At 33.6% G+C, this 21,698-nt stretch overlaps 5 protein-coding genes across 6 annotated transcripts; 2 read left to right on the forward strand and 3 right to left on the reverse strand.

Moving 5' to 3' along the window:
• Window positions 1–4,052: 4,052 nt before the first annotated feature.
• LOC108871589 (ribosomal protein S14, mitochondrial) lies at window positions 4,053–4,994 on the reverse strand. 2 transcript variants are annotated; one of them, XM_033290441.1, is made up of 2 exons: window positions 4,388–4,994; window positions 4,053–4,300 (listed from the first exon to the last, which is right to left on the reverse strand). In XM_033290441.1, the coding sequence occupies exon 1, from the start codon at window positions 4,868–4,870 to the stop codon at window positions 4,415–4,417; it is 456 nt and encodes a 151-aa protein (XP_033146332.1). In that variant the 5' UTR covers window positions 4,871–4,994; the 3' UTR covers window positions 4,053–4,300; window positions 4,388–4,414. The 2 variants fall into 2 exon arrangements, with proteins under 2 accessions (XP_033146332.1, XP_018513708.1); XM_018658192.2 differs by having other exon boundaries at window positions 4,054–4,300; window positions 4,394–4,983.
• A 265-nt stretch (window positions 4,995–5,259) lies between these two features.
• LOC103865344 lies at window positions 5,260–7,962 on the reverse strand. The gene is made up of 4 exons (XM_009143141.3): window positions 6,143–7,962; window positions 5,903–6,049; window positions 5,736–5,813; window positions 5,260–5,649 (listed from the first exon to the last, which is right to left on the reverse strand). The coding sequence occupies exons 1-4, from the start codon at window positions 6,536–6,538 to the stop codon at window positions 5,416–5,418; spliced, it is 855 nt and encodes a 284-aa protein (XP_009141389.1). The 5' UTR covers window positions 6,539–7,962; the 3' UTR covers window positions 5,260–5,415.
• Window positions 7,963–8,971: 1,009 nt separating this feature from the next.
• LOC103865345 (gibberellin 2-beta-dioxygenase 3) lies at window positions 8,972–15,611 on the forward strand. The gene is given in 4 exon segments (XM_033290448.1): window positions 8,972–11,618; window positions 13,152–13,344; window positions 13,533–13,872; window positions 14,601–15,611. Coding segments are annotated over 4 exon segments (990 nt in total). The 5' UTR covers window positions 8,972–11,428; the 3' UTR covers window positions 14,868–15,611.
• Window positions 15,612–18,024: 2,413 nt separating this feature from the next.
• LOC103865346 lies at window positions 18,025–18,613 on the reverse strand. The gene has a single exon (XM_009143143.3). It carries the CDS (start codon window positions 18,457–18,459, stop codon window positions 18,202–18,204), a length of 258 nt encoding a protein of 85 aa, XP_009141391.1. The 5' UTR covers window positions 18,460–18,613; the 3' UTR covers window positions 18,025–18,201.
• Window positions 18,614–18,866: 253 nt separating this feature from the next.
• LOC103865348 (protein TIFY 5B) lies at window positions 18,867–21,550 on the forward strand. Its single transcript, XM_009143144.3, has 2 exons — window positions 18,867–20,714; window positions 20,856–21,550. The coding sequence occupies exons 1-2, from the start codon at window positions 20,559–20,561 to the stop codon at window positions 21,057–21,059; spliced, it is 360 nt and encodes a 119-aa protein (XP_009141392.1). The 5' UTR covers window positions 18,867–20,558; the 3' UTR covers window positions 21,060–21,550.
• The last annotated feature ends 148 nt before the right edge of the window (window positions 21,551–21,698 follow it).

The raw sequence follows: 21,698 nt of genomic DNA on the forward strand, positions 1-21,698 counted from the left end.
ATTAAATATGTATTGAAATATATATATCAAAAAGAGATTTGTAAAGCCATTCGCAAAGTAACTCTCCCTCTTCTCTCTTAAAAAAATCTTTTAGAGGGAGAGTTCAGTCTCTGATGGCTTTGCTGGTCCTTCTTCCGGCAGCCTCTTTCCCGGTGTTCGGGATCAGTTTCCGGTATGAGTGGTCTCGTTGACACTTTATACTCGGACTTTTGACTTCGGCGATGCTCCATCTCCTCGGAGTTATCGGCCGGCTTTTTGACTCTGACGATGTCGACTTGTTCTCCGGTGACGTCGGCCGGCTTCTTCTCCGGTCTTTTCCAGAGTTTTTTTTTCTGTTCAGTTGATCCTCACCTCTACCTTTCTTTCTAAGTCTCAACCCTCTTTTGATCTTGGATCCGATTGCTTCATCCTCCTCTTGCTTAAAGTTTATTCATCTTCAAACTTTTTCTTATCATTAAAGATGACTAATTTTCAAATCAGGATAATGGGATCTTGGAGATCGATTGGGTGCGGTTGTTTCTTCTCTTGTAGGTGAGGATCGTGTTACGGCGTTGAAGATTGGTTCTCTTGGGTTGGCTGCTCTGTTGAGTGGTTCTTCCATCAGTTTGATTGGCTTCCGGCGGCTTGCCGGAGTTCAGTCGAGAGACCTCTCCGTCCGTGAAGATTTGTGGTGGGTTCTCCGTAAAATAACACGTGTATTCGGTTGTTCGAATCTTGACGCGTGGATCATGAGCGGCTCATCTCTTTCTTTCGATCTAGGTTTGCCTTTTTTGGGTCTTTATGTTATATATTTCTGTTGTTGTTTTTTTTGGGTCTTTTTGGGTCTGGTTTATACAGAAGTTTGGTTAATAAAACATCAGTTGACAAAAAAAAAGAAAAGAATAAGTTATATCAGTAGAAGGGTACAACATCCTATTGGCAATCGAAGAAATTCCTAAACTGATTAAGTAGGATAATTTTCTGTTATAGACTTATAGTGATGAAAACAATCTTCAAGAAAAACACCTTTTTTGGGCAAACACATCACAAACAATGATACGAGGGGGGGAGGGGTGGGGGGGAGTTCATCTACAGATATGTAGTTAGAGCATAAACATCGAAGATCCTTAAGTGAGTTTTTCTAAAAAAAGTAATGCCGGGGACTCCACAAAACAGCTAAAACCGATCACAAAAGTCGCCAAAAAAGGATTCACTTTCTGCTGTTTCTTGTACTGTTTGCGGCTCTCACTCATATGTGGCGGTCCGCGATCGATTTTCTTTTTAAATCAGAGAAAAAAACTTTTTAAAGAAATCCAAAAAACGGTTTACCGATAATCATGGCCTTAAAAATAAATGTTATAATCTTTCTATGCATATAAAGGCCGGCCCTTGGACCAAAAGGACATCGCTGAGGCCTTTTACAAACAAAGTTGGTCCTCAGTTTTATAATTTTTCTTGGTACATGTTGGCATTATTGCGATGGCCGAATAATTCGTGTTTGAGATTTCAAAATGCATTATTTTTTCTGTTTTCAACAAATCTTAAACCAATTATACATAAACCTAAAACAAAGAGAACTATGGAAATTATGTATATACATGAAACACGTTAAACTTAACTAGGACAATAAAGTTTAAAATAAATCAGATTAATTATCCTAAACATATGACAAACAATTACACCCCTTATCAAATTCACGTGCCTCACTTCGAGAAACACATCACAAACAATGATAAAATCACAAACTTCACTTTAACAAACAATAAATAAATCTTTAAAAAAAATATTGTTTCCAAATCAATTTAACGGCAAGTCGGGAAACGCTGCGACACGCCTAGATAAAAGCACCGTGCAACCATCCTTGGGCGATATCGTGGGACAGTATACAATCTCATCGCAGCCGTCAGATCGAACCCTCTTGAAATCCAACAGCGTCGAGAACATGGCGATGAACAGCACGAGATGGTTCAATGCGTAACGCTGACCCACACACTGGTGAGGACCCCATCCGAACGCTAGGAAATTGCGTTTAAACACCTGATCTTCTTTCCTGGTCTGGCTAAACCGATCCGGATCGAACCGGTCCGGTTCAGTAAACCCTTGGAACGAGGAGTCGAAAATCGATGGAAAGACAATTGTACCTTTTGGGATAGTGTACGAGGTGGTAATAGAGCCGTGCTTAGAGGCTTTTGAAAAAGACATTTGCCTAAAGCCTCTAAATTTTGTAAAAATTTTAAGACTTTATAAATTAAAAAAAAGGATACTTTTACATGATAGTTAGCATAGGGTCCGATTGGTAATGGCTGTAGCTTTAAATATTTTGCTGTAGAAAAAAATCTGTAGACTTTTTGCTGTGGCTTTAGATTTTATTGCTGTAGAATTTTATTGAAGCACTAAAAAATTGCTTTGGATATTTGGCTCTGCAGAGCACTTGTACAGCTGTAGGATATTTTAAGAGCTGTGGTTTCAAAAAAAAAATTAAAGCTTGATTGCTCTGAATTTGGTGCTGTGGAAATAAATAGGGCTGTGGACAGCACCTACAGCAACTACCAATCACCCCCATATTCTCTTAGTTAGATTTTTATTTTTATTTAAATTTAAATTAGACTTTTGTTTAAAGTAACTAGGTTTGTGATCATATTTGCTATATTTTAAATAAAACTATAAAGATTATACTTCTAAAAAATTGTAAATATTTGATCACATTGGTCTTTTTTTTATATAGTATGAGTTAGAATTATTTTATATATTTATGAGAATTTGATAAAGAAAATATAATATTTTCAATATATAGTTTATTTAAATGTTAAGATTTACATTTTTGACAGCTACCAACATTTTAATCAAAAATTTATATCATTGTATTTATATTTCAAATTTATACTTTTTGTTCATGATTTAAAAATTTTATTTTATAAAATTTTGGTGAAGAAAATTTAGAAAACGTTTATGTAATAATTCAAAACTTTTGAGTGTTTACGTAATTACTTGGTGACTTAATAGTTTTCTATAACCCTTCGATTACACAACCATATATTTTATAAATAATTGCAAAACGTTCTGTTATTCTTTTGACTATCTGGCTTCAGGGTTGAAGTATCTAAAGCACATCACAACTTCTTCTTTTTTTTGTTTATAACCCAGGATATCCGGCGGGCCAAGGTCTACCCGAATAGTCTTCTGGGAGCTTGTCTACTGGAGCTAAACAAACCCGATTGTTTTCAATTAAAATTAGATATTCATGTCGACTAACCACACAAACAGATAAATATGAGTTTCGTAGGTTTGTAGAGTGCTTAGCACTTTTCCAGGCCCACTGTACTACTCTCGACCACACTTGTGTGGTTAGCACATTACAACTTTGTCAAGAAAGAATCACATTACAAGATTTCTTTTAATTCAAAAATTCTTGGATATTGATTTTTCTATTTTCTTCATTCTCTTTTGAATATGTAATTGCCTTTCAACTTTGAAGAATCATTTGGTATTATGAATTTATGATGATATATACTAGTAGTCAATGAACGTTATTAGCTAAGTTAAGAGTTGATATCACAAGAGAGAAGAGCTAAGGTAAGAGTTCAAGTTTTTTTTGGACGAGTTCAGGTTTAAGGAGAGCTCTATATCTTTCCAGATTTGACGACTTTCGAAGTTTCTAATCTCTTTTCTTCATGAATCTTGAGAATTGTTTAGATAAGGGTGGTCAAAAACAATCATATCCTATATATATCGCAACTCTTGTGCTGCTGTTTTCTTGAGACTTGAACACATTTCATTGGCGACCCCATTGCTTTTAGAGAGAATTTTTGTAATCTTAGAAGATGAGCTATCTCTCAAGTGCCTTATGTTTTATTCATATAACTAATAACAACATTGGGCAGCTAAAAGGCTGTACTGTATACCCTCATAGAACAAGCTTAAGGCAGGGTTTACTTATAGCCAGATTTTGTTTAAATCCCAAATAGCAACAAAAACATACAATACAAGGCAACTTTCATATGAATCTATTTCTGTTATTGGTGTTTTAGTCAGTAATTCTTCTCTTCTACTCGGTAACTTTTGACCAAACAAACGCCACAACACAAAGAAACTTCACAAATCCTTAACGAGATCATAAAAAAGAGCAACACTTAGCAAAACAAGAGCTGAAAAGTATGTCATTGTGTTTATCTTATTCAAAGAGAATTTGCTAGAATAAATAACTTCACAATCCTGAACGAGATCATAATAAACAAAAGAGCAGCACTTTGTGTTATAAGCAAACTAAGTTCTGTAATGGATTACACCAACATTAAACAACAGCTTTTGATTCCTTGCTGTCCTGCAACAAAAAAAAAAATCATTCCATCATCATTAATTCATCATTACCATTCTAATGAGAAACACAAAGCTAATGTATAACTAACACACTTACTTGTGGTTCACTCACATACCACTACCAAGACGACTTCTTGATACCCATCAATTCACCTTTATTCGCCAACCCACGGAAACAGATTCTCGACATCCTAAACAGCTCCGTCACGGACCTAGACCGACCAGTGAACACGCACCGGTTCCTTATCCTCGTGAACGCACTGTTCCTCGGCAACTTCGACAGCTTGTACCGATTCTTCTCCCTCATTTCGCTGGGAAGCTCCGGATCCTTGCAGAACGCCTTGTAGAGCTTCCTCCTCAGCTCGAACCTCGCCGCGAGCAGCCTGCGCCTGTGATCGGCGCTGTTTCGCTTCACTCCTTGCTCCGTGCCGCTGTGTTTCGACGCCGGTTTGGTAAGCGTCGTCGAGATTTGTCGGGTTTGGATTTGATTGAGATAGTTCGGGGCTTTGATTTGGGAGAAGGAGCGTTGGCAGTAGGAGGATACGTTTGTTAGGAGGCCTCGGAGATTGGCCATTGGTTCCCGGAGATTTAGATCGCACCGCCGCGGGATTTGATTAGGGTTTCTGTCGGAACGAATCAGAGCGCTGTGCTTGCTTCTTCTTGTCGCAAATGGTGAAGAAGGTTTTGGGCCTGATTAATTTGGGCTTAGTTGGGCCATGTTATTCTGAATTGTAACCCTTTTATTTTTGGTTTTGAGAGGAGGTTCTGATTAAAAAATTCTCAAAATATGAAAAACAGTAGATATCAATAAATTATTGTTTTGAACTATTTTAAAATTATGAAACTTCCATTTCGAAGTATTTTATGATTTTGAACATTTTTAATAAAATATAAGTATTTTTTATTTATATTTGAAAATTAAGGTTGAGAATTCCCACTGAAAATGTTCTTATTGTGGCTCTATATTTAATGTTGAGAAAATAAATGTGAATATGATATATGTAGAGACTATTCAGAGATATGTCATTATTAATTAATTAATGTACCAAATCTTTTTTTTTTATCATTTCTTGAAATTATTGAAATATATATATCTTCCATCATTTTATCTTGGTTATGTCAATGTTGTTTGTCAAGTGGAGTTGAGTTTACAATTTTTATGTTCGTGCTGTCTTGGATTTTTTGCTTGAGAGACTCCAGCACTTTCTTGAACTCATCTAATGTGACTTCACGAGTCTCACACTCTTCTGAGCTGCTTCCAGGCCATTGTAGACCGATCTGAATCTCCCTGAACCTGTTGAATGTCTCCTCCACTTGCTTCTCAGGATGTCCACTAAGATACTGGATTATAGCCTTGAGACATAAACAACACTTGACAATAAGCGAGAGAAAAAAAAAAGGAATTTAAACCTAGTTAAAGGGATTACTATGTGACTTGCCTGGTAAAAAGGACGTCTTGCATCTGTTATGACTTCATCCTCTAAACACTTACATTTTAAAGCCTCTTCAATGTTTCCCTATATTTAAAAAAAAAAATAGCTAGAAAGAGTGAAGAAAGTATACGTACGTAGTTTTATATACGTTGAAAATTAATTTAGAAGCAAACCAAGTAGATCAACATCTCCACAAGCAACATTTCAATCTCATAAGCCTCATGACCTCTCTCTTCTTTTCTTGCTTTCTCTAATGCTTTCTTTAATATCTCCACTCCTTTTGCTTCTTTTCCACTCGTTTCCATCTTCACAATGTCTCTCTGCAAGAAGGAGAATAATTAGGGTTTTGATGGCTGCAAATTTGATCACACAAAGAAAAAGAGAGAGAAGATTTTGTATGTAATTAAAGCAACCTGAAGCAACTCAAAATCCGGATTTTCCTTGGAAAGCAAGGATTCAAATTCGATTTCAGCATTTGCAAGGGAAGAAGTATCAGCACTATATGAGTGCAAATCAAGCAATCTCTTCAATGCCAACTTTCCTCCTCGAATAGCCCCCATTGAAACAGATCTTGAGAGGGTATTCTGAGCCCTTCCACTTCTTCTCGAAGAAGCCTCCTTACTAGTGTTTTTAACATTATCGTCTCTTCTTTTTTCAACAAGGCTTTTACGTATACTATTTTTGCTATCTGGAATGTCAGTGTTTTCGTTATTCTTTCTCCATAAACGATGGTATATGTACTCCCAAGCAACATAGACACCAGCAAGGGCGAAAACGGGTGCAACTACTGCTCCATACTTTGTCTTCATGGTGAACTTGTTCTTGAACCGATTTGTTTGTTTGATTCTTTGTGGTTTTGAATGTCAAATATTATAAAATTCATTCTTTGAAAGTTACTTTTATACATAAAGAATATAGTATTGTAAATGGAAGAGGAAAGTATTATTCTAATATTAGAGTCTTGTATCATAGGTAAAGAGGTTATTATACTTTAACCGAGGAGGCACTCGAACAAAGAATATGTTGCCATGGGTATTTTCCAAGTTTCCAAAACTTTGGAAAAGAATAATATTTTCTTGATCTTAATTCCTAATCAAACTAAAACATACACTAGTCTCCGAACTTTGTCACATCAAATAGAGAAACCGTACTTGCTTGTTTAAGCAAAGAAGTTTTATGACTTTCTGTAAAATTGAAGTTACTTCTTTCTGAAGTAACAAATTGTTGCTTTCGTGTTGGGAAACTAACACGAAGAAAGATTTAAGAACTAAATACAACAGAAATCTATTGTCAATTTTTTTACCCATGAGAAGAGAAAATGGCTTCTACATCTTTTCTAGGCCATACACAGAAACTTACACTTCTTTTCTCTAAGCAACAAAAATAGAGTGTGTTTTTTAGACGCTGAACACTGCCGCAGCGTTTACAAAAAGAACAGGGCTAATATGAACTATACTGCGGCAGCTGCTGCGCATCCAAGCGCCGCGGACATGATCATATCCGGAAAGCCAACTGGAGCCTTTAGTTATCAGCGTCTTTCGGGATGAATATTTGCCGGCTAAGTACGCATGGCGGTCTCTCTTTGAAGTGAGCTCAATGCTTGCTTCCGCTAAACCACATTCCTTCTCAAAGACCATTCTTTTTTTTTTTTTTTTTTTTTTCTGAATACCTCTCAACATTCAATCTTCACAAACTTCCTTCGTTGCCTTCGAGGTACAGTTTGCAAATTTCAAAAGGATTTTTCTATTTTATCTTTCTTATTACCCAAAAACATATCTCTAATATAAAATAAAACATAAATTAATTCAGGAATAAATTTATTAACTGACAATTTTTTTTATTTCAGTTTGTTCTCTATCTCCACACACACACATATATATATAAAATTGATAGAGTATATATTAGACTAAAAGATAAATAATTATGAATGCGCATTGTAACTTTCTTACAATGTCGACGTGGGATGATTTTTTTAACATCTCTCTTTGTTAGTATATCAAAGCAGGATAATATAAACATTATGCAAAATACCAACACAACAGTTATTTATATTCTTCGTCTTTTTTTTTACAATTAAACTCGTATAATTTTAATAGTAAGAAGCTTTGGAAACGTCCAAAAGAAAAAAAAACTATTTTAAGAGTATATTTGGCACCATATTCGAGTGCTACAAGCATACAACTTTATAGCCACAAGATCAATCAATTAAAGAAGAAACAAAAGAAACTTTAACGATTTTTTAAAAAGTGAGGGAAAGTATTAGATGGAGGCGGTGCAGAGGATGAAAGAAGGAAAATGCGAGGAGGCGGTGCAGCTCCTTCGCGACGCAAACATTCGATACAAAAACGAGCCTGAGGATATCTTTAGGCCTCATGCATGTTTCTGCATTGTATATTTCGAAAATTGGAAAATGCCATGTAATTCTGCAAATTACGTACACATTTAGAAGATGATAATATGCATTTCCGAGGTATAAGTATCACACCGCTGAAAATGAATTATTACATTAAAAACATACTATAAGTTTACGAAAGATCCAAATATTAGCAAAAAAAAAAAAGTTTACGAAATATATTGAGGAATGATATATGCTTGCTCTCAAGTATCCGACAGAAATAGTGTCCATATATAAAGACAAGCAAACACGCACTCGTACGCAGACGCAAAGAAGTAGGCTATGGACAGAATCACAGCCACGTGAAGTATCAATATTCGGTGTTCAACACATGTCAATACGGAATCAGTGCAAAGATTCAAAAACAATACGGAATCAGTGCAAAGGTTTCTTTTTAAACCTTTCCTTTTTGTAAAGAAAAGAAAATGATACTACAAACCTGACTAGGTAGGGTCATGGGTTCGATTTCTCCTGAAAACTAAATTATCACTAATTGGCCAGTCTGGATTTGGGCTTCGGTCCAAATTGTTTACATGTTGGGCAATAATAGATGATTGATCCACCCCCTGACATTAGTCGGAAGGTAATCCAAATTCAGATCAAACAGTGTGGTACGCTTTCGGGCTAATCCACTATGTAACATTAAGTGCGTTCTTCCCAGAACTGACCGGATCAGCCGATAGAGTTTATCAAAAAAAAAACCTGACTAGGTTACATTCAACTCTAAACAAACGACTTCAACGAAAAGGACAGATCATGCAACTACATATAGAAGCTTATAGTAGTACGTTGGCATTGCTGGAGGGCCTGGAGGCTGAAGAGCCTCATGTATTAGACGTGCCCCACACCTCCATGCATGTGGCAAATTTAAATTACATTTTCTAAGAAAACGTAATGTTGTTTTTCCTCTATTAACAAACATCCATGTAACGCGTTAAACAATATAAAAATGTGATGGTAAAACCGTAAAAGCATATAAATAATTCGGATTACATAAAAAATTGTAGAACATCATCAAAATTAAGTTTCCTTAGAACATCAACAACAGCATTCAGTCTTCATTCTCTCATATTCATATTTTAAGAAATTGTAGAACATCATCAAAACTGAATGTGAACAAAGGAACAAAACCTGAATTCATTTTCTCATTAAATAATTTAAAGTGTTGTAATAATAACATTTTACGTTTTAGATAGGTAATATTCTCAATCATTTTTAATCTAAAACTAAAATATGAATATGCTATAAATCTCAGCTTAGAGAGAATACATTCATTAAAATGAAAGGCGATGGCAGGATAAAAAAAAAAGAACTCAAACTACCTGAAATGGACAACAAAGTTAAGAAATAGGGGTCAAATTTGAAGTGATCATACACACTGTTCGAACCTGTAATTTAATACGTTGAGGAAAAAAAATCAACAAAAATATATGCAACTAATAACAAATAAAATAAATAAAAGGACACTAAACACACATTTGGGTATAAGACAAGAAGTAATATGGATTAAGACAACACATTCTCAGTTTCTCACCACTCTAAGCCATACACTACTTAAAAAAATTGTCAATATAAATTTACTTTAATAGTTATTAGTTTATGTCCTTAATTTCTCTCCTAGAATGTTTCCAAGCTAAAAGACTAATTTGATTTGCTAGCATATTTTCTTCTCAATTCTACATAATCTATTTATTCATTCCTAGTCTCTAGATTATTGGCCAAATGCTAAACAACAATTCACATATGTTCATCTCTCATCATCACTATTTACAGATACGCGATTTTAAATGAATTGATTAAAGTAATTTTAATTACTATACGATTTAACAAATATTTCAACCAAAATCTCACTTTGAAAATGAATTTAAATAAATTTAATGTATATTAGTATCAATCTTTATTTATTTTATGTATGTTATACAGTTAAATTGTTGATTTTTGGAATGAAATTATGTGAAATGACTTTTTATATTTATTCAAAAAAAGTTCACCATTTGACATAAATAAAATTGAATACTCATTTCATCCATTCCACAAATAAATAGATAAAATAAAAAAAAAGAATCATTTCATAACAAATTTGGTTATGAATGAATGGAATGAAATCTATTTCATTTTTGATATATTTCATTCCATTTATTTTAATTACACTAATTCCTTATTATTTTCTGAGTTACAGTTTGTGGTTAAATAATTCAAAGTAACACATGTTTATACAAACACGCCCATATAATAAAATTGATAAAAAAAATAATTTTATTAAGAAACTAAAATAAACGTATCTGATAGTTATATAGGGTTTATTAATTTGATTTTTAATTTCTCATGAAAATACATTAATATCATAGTCAGCATTCACTGTAGCCAGAATTTAGTATTTCCACTGCTTTTGTTAACTAAAAATGAAATTAGGAGATGTATTCAAAGTGACATTTGAACTAATTAGTATTAAAATGAAAAATCTGTTATTATTCATACATGAATATTAACCAACTTTTATTGAACTTATTTAAAATGTAACTTATCATTCACTATTATTGGAAATATTTTTAAATATTGGTTTTGAACAAATTTGCGGTGATTTGAAGATGTTTTTTTGGTAAATTTTTTGTAACATTCCGGTTTATAATATATAGAAAAGTTTAAAAGAAATTTAGTTACATATGTCATCAAAGTGAATTTAACTTTTTGATCACATTCAGAAAAAACTATAGAACTGAACGGGAATAGTGACCTATCGGTAAGTGATTCTTAATATCGTATGAGTGAAGTTGAAAAACACATGGAAATGTCATGGAGTGATTATAAGAGCAGTAAACAAAATTTTCAAGCTTCCAAAAAATTGAAGATCCATTGTGATGATGGATGGTTGCAATTTCTAAATTGAAAATATCAAAATTTAGTCTCATTGTTTTGGATGGAATTGATTGTTTTTTATACTTTTAATTAACATCACCATAATTTTCATATTCACATAAAATCGTCTAAAATTATTTAAAAATCAAATCATTTTAAGTTTTCTCAAATATTATATATTGACATTGAACTCACCCCCTTAACCAAGATATGCAGATTGTATTTAGAATAAAATCCACCAAAAAATAATTTAAAATGCATAATAAAAACAAAAACGACATTTTAGGAATAAAATATAGTAAAATCATCGTCGCTACACACAAGCAACTATAAATCAAAGCTAAGCAAATAACCTTTTCACCAAGTTCCTTCTCCTTCAAAGTCTTTCACTTCAACAATCTTTCATTCCTTAGATAAGTTTACGTAAAAGACTCCAAAGAAACAAACCATGGTTGTTGTGTTACAGCCAGTCCCAAAAGGCAAAACGAGTTCGGTTTTAATCCCAGTTGTAGACTTAGCCGACCCAACTTCCAAAACCCAAATCGTTAAGGCTTGCGAGGAGTTAGGCTTCTTCAAAGTCGTCAACCATGGTGTTAGACCCGATCTTTTAACCCAGTTGGAGGAAGAAGGGGCCGTTTGTTTCACCATTTGTCATTTCCATTCAAATGATTCATTTGTATGATCTATTCAAATGATCCATTCAGATTTTTGTGATTGTTTGTTTGTCCATCCACATAGCTCATCTAGATGAATCATCTAAATGGATCTTATGTTTGTTTCTTTATTTTCATTACCATTCAAATGAGTTTAGCAAACAAATTACCAAAATACCCTTATGTTGATTTAATCATATGTTTGACATTAATTTTAACTATATTACATTTAATTATTTAATTTATATATTTACATTAGAATTATTTCAAAATTAACGAGTTTTCTTTTTTGCGGTTTAAGCGGGAAAACAAGATTTTTCGGTTTTAGCGGAAAACAAGATTTTTCGGTTTTGGCGGGAAAACGAGATTTTTCGGTTTTGGCGGGGAAATACAAATTTTCGGTTTTGGCGAGAAAACAGGTTTTTTGCGGTTTTGTCGGGAAACACGTTTTTGGCGAGAAAACACGTTTTTGTGGTTTTGGAGGGAACCACGTTTTTGCGATTTTGGCGAAAAAACGCATTTTTACGGTTTTGGCGGGAAAATGCGTTTTTGCAGTTTTGGCGGGAAAACGCGTTTTTGCGGTTTTGGCAGGAAAACATGTTTTTGGCGGGAAAACATGCTTTTGATGTTTTGGCGGGAAAATGCGGTTTTGCGGTTTTGGCGGGAAAACGCAGTTTTAGCGGGAAAGCACATTTTTGCGGTTTTGGCGAGAAAACGCGTTCGGGAAAACACGTTTTTGCGATTTTGGCGGAAAGCGTGTTTTTGCGATTTTGTCGGGAAAACACGTTTTTGGTGGGAACACATTTTTACGGTTTCGCGGGAAAACAAGATTTTTCGGTTTTGGCGGGAAAATACAAATTTTCGGTTTTGGCGAGAAAACACATTTTTTGGTTTTGGCGGGAAAACATGTTTTTTTTTGTTTTGGCGGAAAAGTACGTTTTTGCAATTTTGGCGGGAAAGTACGTTTTTGCAATTTTGGCGGGAAAACACGTTTTGCGACTTTGGCGGTAAAACATGTTTTTTTGTGTTTTGGCGGAAAAATGTATTTTGGGGTGTTGGCGTGAAAACATTTTTTTTTTGTGATTTGTGCATGAAAACATGTTTTTCAATTTTTGCGGGAAAACACGTTTTTGCAATTTTGACGGAAAAATATTTTTGTGCAATTTTAGCGGGAAAATACGTTTTGGGGTTTTGGCGTAAAAAAATAGTTTTTAGCACGGGAAAAAGTGTTTGTCAGTTTTGTCAGTTTTCGTTTGTGACAAAAATGATTTTATTTTTAGGTTTGTAATTTGTGAATTACATTAGGGGCATAATAGACTTTATACCATTTTGAATGAACCATCTCCATTCAAATGATCCAAATTGGTTCAGCTGAATGGACTTTAAAATTAAGCCTAAATTTCCAAAAGTCATCCGGATGATCCATTTGAATGAATTGCACTTTTAGTGCCTAAACAAACAAAACTCTCATCTTCATCCAGATGATCCATCCAAATGGAGAAACAAACAGGCTCGAAGCCACCAAGTTCTTTGCTTTGTCTCAGTCTCTCAAAGATAAAGCCGGTCCAGCCGACCCGTTTGGATACGGTAGTAAGCGAATCGGACTCCAAGGTGACGTGGGATGCGTTGAGTATATTCTCCTCAATGCTAATAGTCATCTGTCGTCTACCAAAACCACCGCCGTTTTCCGGAAAACCCCTGCCATTTTCAGGTAAAACCTAAACTGATTAACCCAAGACAGAGCTCTCTGTTTCTGTCGTCCATGCATGACCGGACCGGACCGTAACCATTTTTACGTAATTTTAATAATTTTTTTTTGTTTTAACAATTTGAGGATCATTCGAACTATTTCCAATAGTTCTTTAAAATTTGGGTGTTTCCATGTTCTTTAATACACAGAGAGGCGGTGGAAGAGTACATGGAAGAGATGAAGGGAATGTCGAGCAAGGTTCTTGAAATGGTAGAAGAAGCGCTTGGGATAGAGCCAAAGGAGAAGGTGAGCAGATTGGTGAAGGTGAAGGAGAGTGATTCGTGTTTTAGGATGAACTATTACAAGGAGAAGGAAGAGACTCAGGCCAAGGAAGAGATTGGGTTCGGTGAGCACACTGATCCACAGTTAATATCAGTGCTCAGATCAAACGACACTGAGGGCTTACAAATCTGTTTGAAAGATGGGACTTGGGTCCCTGTTCCACCTGATCACTCTTCTTTCTTTGTTTTTGTCGGAGATACTCTTCAGGTATTTTTTCTGTTGCAACCTTTTATTGTTTTGATGCGAAATATTCTCTCTTTTCAATTTAATTTATTTAAATTTTAATAATTGGAGGATATCGCATATTGAGAGTTCAAAAAGTCTAAAATATATATCCAAATTTATACGAATCTTATAATATATAAACTCATCTTTTTGGTATGAAAATATAAACTGATCAGTTTAAAAAAAACTGATTTTTATATATCAAATATACAATTGTTTTGAAAAGTCGTTAAGAAAAATTCTGAACTGGAATATTTGGGTAACACTTCAAAAACCAAGAAAATTCACTATTTTCAGGCTTAGGGTTTTACTTTCTTTTTAAAAAGTTGTTAAAAGGAATATTTGAAAAAGTAATTAAAATTAAAATTGATCATGTGTAAATTTATGATTGGATAATTTGTGTTGTGATTCTCCCGTTGACAATTTTTTTTGCATATACAAAAAGATATTCCTATATATTAAATGAAAATTCATGTAAACTATCTCGTTTGGAGTTAGATTGATGTATGAAAAAAAATCTACCAAGACTAGTAGACCATACCTCACGTGACACATAATATGATATGAATCATTGTGGGTATCTCATTTTCCTTTGTTTTTTTTGTAAACTTTTCTCCTCAACACTTCAAACCAATCAACACCATATCATTTCGCAAAGAAATGATCATTTCTAATGATTTTTGTTGGTGTTTATATATTAACTATTGCAGGTGATGACTAACGGAAGATTCAAGAGTGTGAAACACAGAGTGCTCACAAATACAAAGAGGTCAAGATTATCGATGATCTACTTCGCAGGTCCACCGTTGACGGAGAAGATTGCACCATTGGCATGCCTTGTCCCCAAGCAAGAGGATTATCTTTATAAAGAGCTTACTTGGTCTCAATACAAGTCATCTGGTTACAAGACTAAGCTTGGTGACTATAGGCTTGGTCTCTTTGAGAAATAACTTCCATCTTCTATATTTAATGTTTGAGATACTTTTATATCCTAGTTTTTTTTTTCTGAAAAAAGTATGAGTTTTTGTTGTTGATATTTTAGAAACTCAATCATTTCTTTTAGTTTATAAGTTTGTACCAAGAAGGGCAAAATATAAAATAAATGAGTTTACCAATTATTGTAGTCATCATCTCTTAGTATTTTTATTCTTTTGTTTTGGTTCATTCATAAAATATATAATAACTAGTTATCAAGAACATAATTTTTCCATCGGGTACAAGGCAGACCACAATTTCAATGGCCTTTTGAGGAGATGATTTGACGTGTTTGGCTAAGAAGCGATGTCCACATAGTAGTATACGAGTTTTTCTTTAGTTATACTGTTATAGACTCTAAATTTTTGTTTCAAAAAAAAAAAAAAAAGACTAAATTTTATTTGAAGAAAAAAACTACATTTTCAGCTTTTTAGCTCCCAATTCTTTTGTAAATGGCTCCCTTTTGATTAATCAATAAATTTGAAATTCCATCAAAACTAGTTTTTATCTCCTCTTCGTCTTCATCTTGTACAGTTACTGAAACTAGTGGTTATTGTTTTCTGAATGACCTTTTAATTGGTCTTTTCTGATTTTCTTAGATTGTGTTGTATGATTTTTTAAAAATCTTATATCTTGAAAGCTATCTTTGTTTCTTTTATCGAGGCCATATATACAGGCCTGATTTGGCATCTTTTTGGGGTAACAAAACACGAGTTTGTGGGTGGAAACCCCAAGTCCATTTATCGTAAGACGAACACGCTGTCATCAGGGAATTGAGATAATAGCATATCTAGAATGTACGTTATTGTTTTCACATCCATTTGGTTCATTTGGTCTCTTCGCTGTGTTATCTTGATATGATCGAAGTTTTGGTTCTTTTGGTATGAGCATAAGTTCAGTCTAAATTTTTTACTGTATATCTATTTTCTAAATTTATTTTGCTAGTTTTCATTGTTTATATTTTTTTGTTTATAAAGCTTAATAATAAAATCTAGCTACAAAAAAAGTTCAATGAGATTATAGAATTAAGAAAAGCAAAAATGTAAAAGAGACGAAGCTATACGATCCTCAAAAAAATCCCTTCAGATACTTTTTAGAACTCTTGTGCACACATGTCAAGTTACAACATGTTTTATTTAAAAAAAAAAAAAAACAAAATTTCAATTGCTAAAAAAAACATACTAAAAACAATATTTATATAGCGTTGTTTTTTTTCCTTAACATTATATAACGTTGTTGCTTGCTAGTTCTTAATAGGATTATTTTATCGCGTATTCACATCATGATGACAATTCTAAGTGAACACATTTACGATAAAAAGAAACAACAAAAAATCAAACCAGTTTCATATTTTTATTTAGTAATAAATTACTTTTTATTTTTATTTTTATTATTTTTGGTCAAAATTACTGTTTATCTATATGAAGGCCAAGTTACAAAGAAAAAACTATTTAACAATGGACCTGGCGTTTGCACACACAACATACCTGCACAAACAAGAATGTATTATTGGATTAGATTTTTTGATGTGAAATCTTTTGAATGTCACTTTCATTTCTGTCGTAGCATATGCTTATAAGTTTGTTGTGCTTATAAATCAAATTTTAGACTGAACTTAAGCTCATAGCGTGCTTTTCTTCAACCACTCTGAACTGCAGTCTTTGTGGTAGATATGATTACAAGGTGTCAAAGTGGTTATTTTATCTCCATTCTCATAGTCGACCAGGCATATCGAACACCTATAACGTCACCCCAAACTAAATTAAACGAAAAGTTAACGCATGGTCCAAACCAAAACTTGTACATGCATGTGATATATTTTAACAAAGAATACCAGTATATTTTATACGGAAGAATATATAGTGATAATTAACGTACTGCGAACCATCTGCGATAAACTTCTTTTTCTTTTCCCACCACTCAAGACCGTGCCTGATACCAACCAGATCAAGCATTGGCTTTGGAGCCAACAAGAAAATATTTACTTTAGGGACTAAGAATAAACGAAGTTTCTCTTGAATTGAATTATTATCACTAACTAATCATATTTGAACTTGAATTTTGTATGGGTTTAAAGTTAATTTCTCATAGTGATTAGTGAGTAAATTATTTTTGAGTCCATGGATTTGGTATGTTAAATTGAATATTTTATACTGACTCTATAAATCATTAAGCACATTGATCATTTTGTAATTTCAAATTTGTGTTTGTTTACTTTGTTTTTCACATTATCTTCTCATATCCGTAACAACATGGACAAAGTTGATCTGCTGATGTTGTGATTGGTGGGGAATTTTTGCGTAAGGAGAAATGCCTAGATGTTATTGTTTGATTCTTGGCAAAGGTTTTAGTGACTCTCATTTTTGTATATATCAAATTACAGACCTTATCATTACTTAAAAGTCAGAAATATAACAAGTAAAATGTAAGGTGGGATCATTCATCATCATAACATATAATCCACATGGTTACCTCAAACGTGTTCACATCTGCTTTTGCACCTTTTAACTCGTGTTCCTCAGATAATTGTTCTTCTCATGAACTTGATCGAACGTTGAGCTAAGCTGAGAAACAAACCACATAGATTGATAAAAATAATTAAACATCATTGGTTTGTGATTCAAATTCAAAGATGTTCATATGTACTTATTCTACCTCCTTGACATGGCGTCTCAGGTTCTCCACTTGTACCCGGTTCTCCGATCTAAACCGCTCAACATTTTGCACGAACACATTCATCTCAGAGCGTTTTAGTTTGTAGTACTTGTCCCTCTAGAATCAGCGAAAGGGGGAATAAATCATATGGGCAGGAGATTGTCAAACTCATTAAAGGCCCATTGTGTATTTAAAGCCCATTAAGTCTTTTCAGCTTAGGATGTTAATTATTAATTCCATCGTCCAGTTTCTTCTGCGACGGTCAAACCAATTGAGAATTGTAATTATCTCAAATCAATGAATCATCCCATCCATCGATTTGATTCAGAACCTCTCAACTCGGGCTACTACCACAACAACAACTATCTGAAACTTAAAATTTCAAATTTGTAAATTGATATGATCTCATTTACAATGTCCATGGTTTGATGTAAGTAACGAGTTCAATCAATGCTAAAGAGTTCTGTTTTTCAGGATATTTTAGTGTTTTATTTGGTGCTATAATTAAGAGAAAAAAAAACACTAATATTCAATAGAAAGAGCACAAAATCAACTGAGTGACAAACATTTTAGAAGACACGAGATAGTTTATTGAAGACGAGAGAGGTTTGGTTTACACAGCAACTCAGATAAATACAGACCAAACAAAACAAAAAAGAATCAAGGACCGAACCGAACCGATCAGACTGACTTTAACGCGGTGGAGGGATCAGCGGCGGAGGGATCGGGGATATCCGGAGGACGATTGGTGAGGAGAGGAGCGCGAGGGGCGGAGGAAGCATCGACGACGTCTTCGTCGTCGGGATCGTAATCGGGGTTGAGAGATCTGTCGATGGCTTCACGGCCTTTCTCAAGACAAGGCTTGCAAGCCATCTCTATCGTTATCCATCCAAGTATGATTCCGGCTAGTGCTATCACTGCGGTTGTTATCGCCGCCATTTGATCTCTCTCGATCTCTCTCCGATGGGTTCAAGCTCACAAAACTTGGGACTGTATCGCCATATGATTGACTCTCCCTTCTATTCAGGAAATGAGTAGATGGAGCAAATGACAGTTATGCCCCCCCTCTCTTTTGAGTATATTCTTTTTCGTCGGCAGCAAGTATGAATAAGTCCAAGGAGCAAGTGATTTGATTAAAATAAAATGTTTTGTATTATATGATTTAGGGGTTTTTATTTTATTTTTCATGATTAATTTTATTATTTTATTAAAAATAATATTATACTAACCGACTGTATAACTAACAGTTTTATATATGATTTATTATGCATAACATTCTATAGGCACTATTTTAATTGTTTGATCATTTTATGAAAATTGATGGTTTTACTTCAATTTTCTATAAGTTATTTTATATTAATTTATGCAGTTATTAATATTTTTAGGATTGAACTCTGGTTTTCCATTATAAAATCATTGATAATTTATTAATCGAGCCATTAGACTAAAATACGTGATTGTGTAGAGATCAAATTAAGGCTTCAATGGCCTAATGTCTATGATTACCTCTGGATCACACCATTTGTTTACCAGCGTCTTTGCAGCCTGCATTGCATTATTTGCATAGCTTATAAGGAAATGTTTATTAGTTTATCAGGAAATGTTTTTTGTGTGTGTTTTACTTAGTATCTACTTGTGATTCATTAGTACCTCATCCGTGAATACGTCAGGATCGTGATAAGTTCACAGGGCTTGGCCATTATTAAAGCATTGGTGATCAATTTCAAATTTAATTCGACCAAGTTAGCTCATCAGTCGGTTTAATAGCTTGATATTGTAATTATGATTTTCTTTTGAAAATTAATCATCGCTAATTGGCGTTTCCCACATTGTTTAGACTTTCTTCGTCGGTACGTGGGCACATCCAAATACGATGGGCCGAATGACGTGCTTATACAATTTAGTATTGTAATAATTAATCATGTGATGAAAATGATTTAGTTAAATGATGCCATAGTGCATAATGGATAGCGACCAAACATGTAAAACTAATTCGTGTGAATTAGTTATTTTATATTGGCGTATGATTACGTACGTATCTTAGTTTGCATATATCTCTAACATATTCGTATATGCAAGGTCAAATGATCAAGACAAATTGGCTCTAAATACTTGAATTAGCGTATCATGACAGTACAGTCGACTTCCAGTTACCAAACTAGCTATATGGATTACCTGACAAAGGATCCAAAAACAGAAGAAATCATGGTTTGGAGGTTTCTAAATTGTTAAAAAAAATTATAGAAATTTTTTATTTAATATTTACGGTACCTGAATATTTATTTATAGAAATATTTATTTAATATTTTACGGTACACACACATTTAGTGTTCATTTTACACCACTAAAACTATTATTACATAGTTTGATGAAAACCCACTCCATCCGGATGAGATCATGACATTTGTATATAAAAAATAAAGTTTTAGTATTGAAATACAATAAATTAAAAACATATCTTATATAATTATTATCATAAACATATGTATAACATGAAACCGGTGATTAAAATACTAACAGGAAATGAAATGCAAACTATTCTAAAAGGGTTAGGACCCTTGTTCAAGGAAGGAATCCAATATGTATCTTATATTCTTCTGTAAGCAATCCCCACTATAACTTTATGATAATTTATTTTATAAAACAAATTTAACTTACAAAAAAATTGAAAATTAACCGGATCTCAGCAAACAAGATTACAAGAAGATTTGCCGTAATTAGCTTTAACCAAAAGGAGAATATTGCCTCTAAAAAGAATAAACGAAAATAAATTAGAATAAAACGCATAGAAAACATTTTACACGTGCGTATTCCGTGAGAGAGAAAAAGAGATGTGAAGCTGTGTTCTGTCCAAAACTCGCCGTTATGTTTCCAGCTTCTGTGTCGGATTTTCATGATTCTTCTTTCTCATCGACCGCGACACATACACACCACGTGATACACGCACACATTCATGTATATATAAATCAGTCAACTAGCTCAAACACCATCAGCATCATCATCAAAAACTTCAGAAGCCTTTACTCACAAATTAAGTTATGGAGATGCAAAGCAACTGCGATTTGGAACTTCGCCTTCTTCCTCCTTATGATTCAAGAAGCTCAGTAACTCCACAACCAAAGAAAGAATCACAGATATTAACCATTTTCTACAACGGGCACATATGTGTTTCTTCAGATCTTACCCATCTCCAGGTACTGTATACATACATGATACATTTATATCCATTTTTTGAAACTACATTTATATCCATCCATCCAAACTATCACTAGCGAGTAAAAGCTATACTATCCATTAAATATGAGTTCATTAACAATTATTATTAATCTATACAGGCAAAAGCTATACTATCACTCGCGAGTAAAGATATGGAAGAGAGATCATTATCATTGAAAAGTTCAAACCGCTCTGAGCCTTCGATAATTCCATACAATTTGAACCATAATCAAAAGGTCTCCATGAAGAGATCTCTTCGTAGTTTTCTTCAGAAACGGAATGTTCGGATCCAAGCTTCATGTCCATACCACCGTTCTCGATAACTTTGTTTATTTGATTTCTGTTCTCATTTTAGACATTAAGTTAGCACAGTTTTTTGGTTTATATGGATTGTCTTTCTTGTGTTCTTGACGGATTATAAAGACCCTTGGTTAGTTTAAGAGTTTTGAAGTTTCAGTTTTCCATAACTTAATTGTGTACTATGTAGAGAATTATTATGTAAAATTTAAACCACATAAAACTAGGAAACATCGAAATGTTTTGAATATATTGAAAGTTCATGACTCATTTAAAACCAAGGAAATATAGTATAACGACCAATAAGTTAAGAAAATTTACGAACTAAACTTGAAAAAAATACAAGATAGCAAAATAGGAATGAAACAAAACATATTCCCGTATTTGTATTTTCTCAAAACTCGTCTATGACTAAATAAAAGTAGCATTTGACTGATTTCTAGAATCAATATCCACATTTACATAGGGAAGTACCAATAGGTAGCCCAAACCAAAGACTCAACTACGAAGTCCAAAACAGATTAGGAACAAAGCCCACTGGAGAAAGCACATTAACGATCAGGAAGAAATGTTTTAAAAAAGCAGGCGATAAGAAGCTTGCTTCAGCTCAAACTAGTTTGGGTGTTCACTAGATCTTTGAGCCATGAGGGAAATCCTATGCGATA

Source organism: Brassica rapa, chromosome A04 (genome assembly GCF_000309985.2).
Source record: "Brassica rapa cultivar Chiifu-401-42 chromosome A04, CAAS_Brap_v3.01, whole genome shotgun sequence".
Lineage (NCBI taxonomy): Eukaryota > Viridiplantae > Streptophyta > Magnoliopsida > Brassicales > Brassicaceae > Brassica > Brassica rapa.

Coding starts and splice junctions, on each gene's coding strand:
- LOC108871589 (XM_033290441.1), bottom strand. CDS start 4,870: ATGGCCAATCTCCGAGGCCTCCTAACAAACGTATCCTCCTACTGCCAA.
- LOC103865344 (XM_009143141.3), bottom strand. CDS start 6,538: ATGAAGACAAAGTATGGAGCAGTAGTTGCACCCGTTTTCGCCCTTGCT. Junction 6,050..6,142: donor CGGATTTTGAGTTGCTTCAG/GTTGCTTTAATT, acceptor TCCTTCTTGCAG/AGAGACATTGTGAAGATGGA. Junction 5,814..5,902: donor TGGAGATGTTGATCTACTTG/GTTTGCTTCTAA, acceptor TTTTAAATATAG/GGAAACATTGAAGAGGCTTT.
- LOC103865346 (XM_009143143.3), bottom strand. CDS start 18,459: ATGGCGGCGATAACAACCGCAGTGATAGCACTAGCCGGAATCATACTT.
- LOC103865348 (XM_009143144.3), top strand. CDS start 20,559: ATGGAGATGCAAAGCAACTGCGATTTGGAACTTCGCCTTCTTCCTCCT. Junction 20,715..20,855: donor CAGATCTTACCCATCTCCAG/GTACTGTATACA, acceptor TAATCTATACAG/GCAAAAGCTATACTATCACT.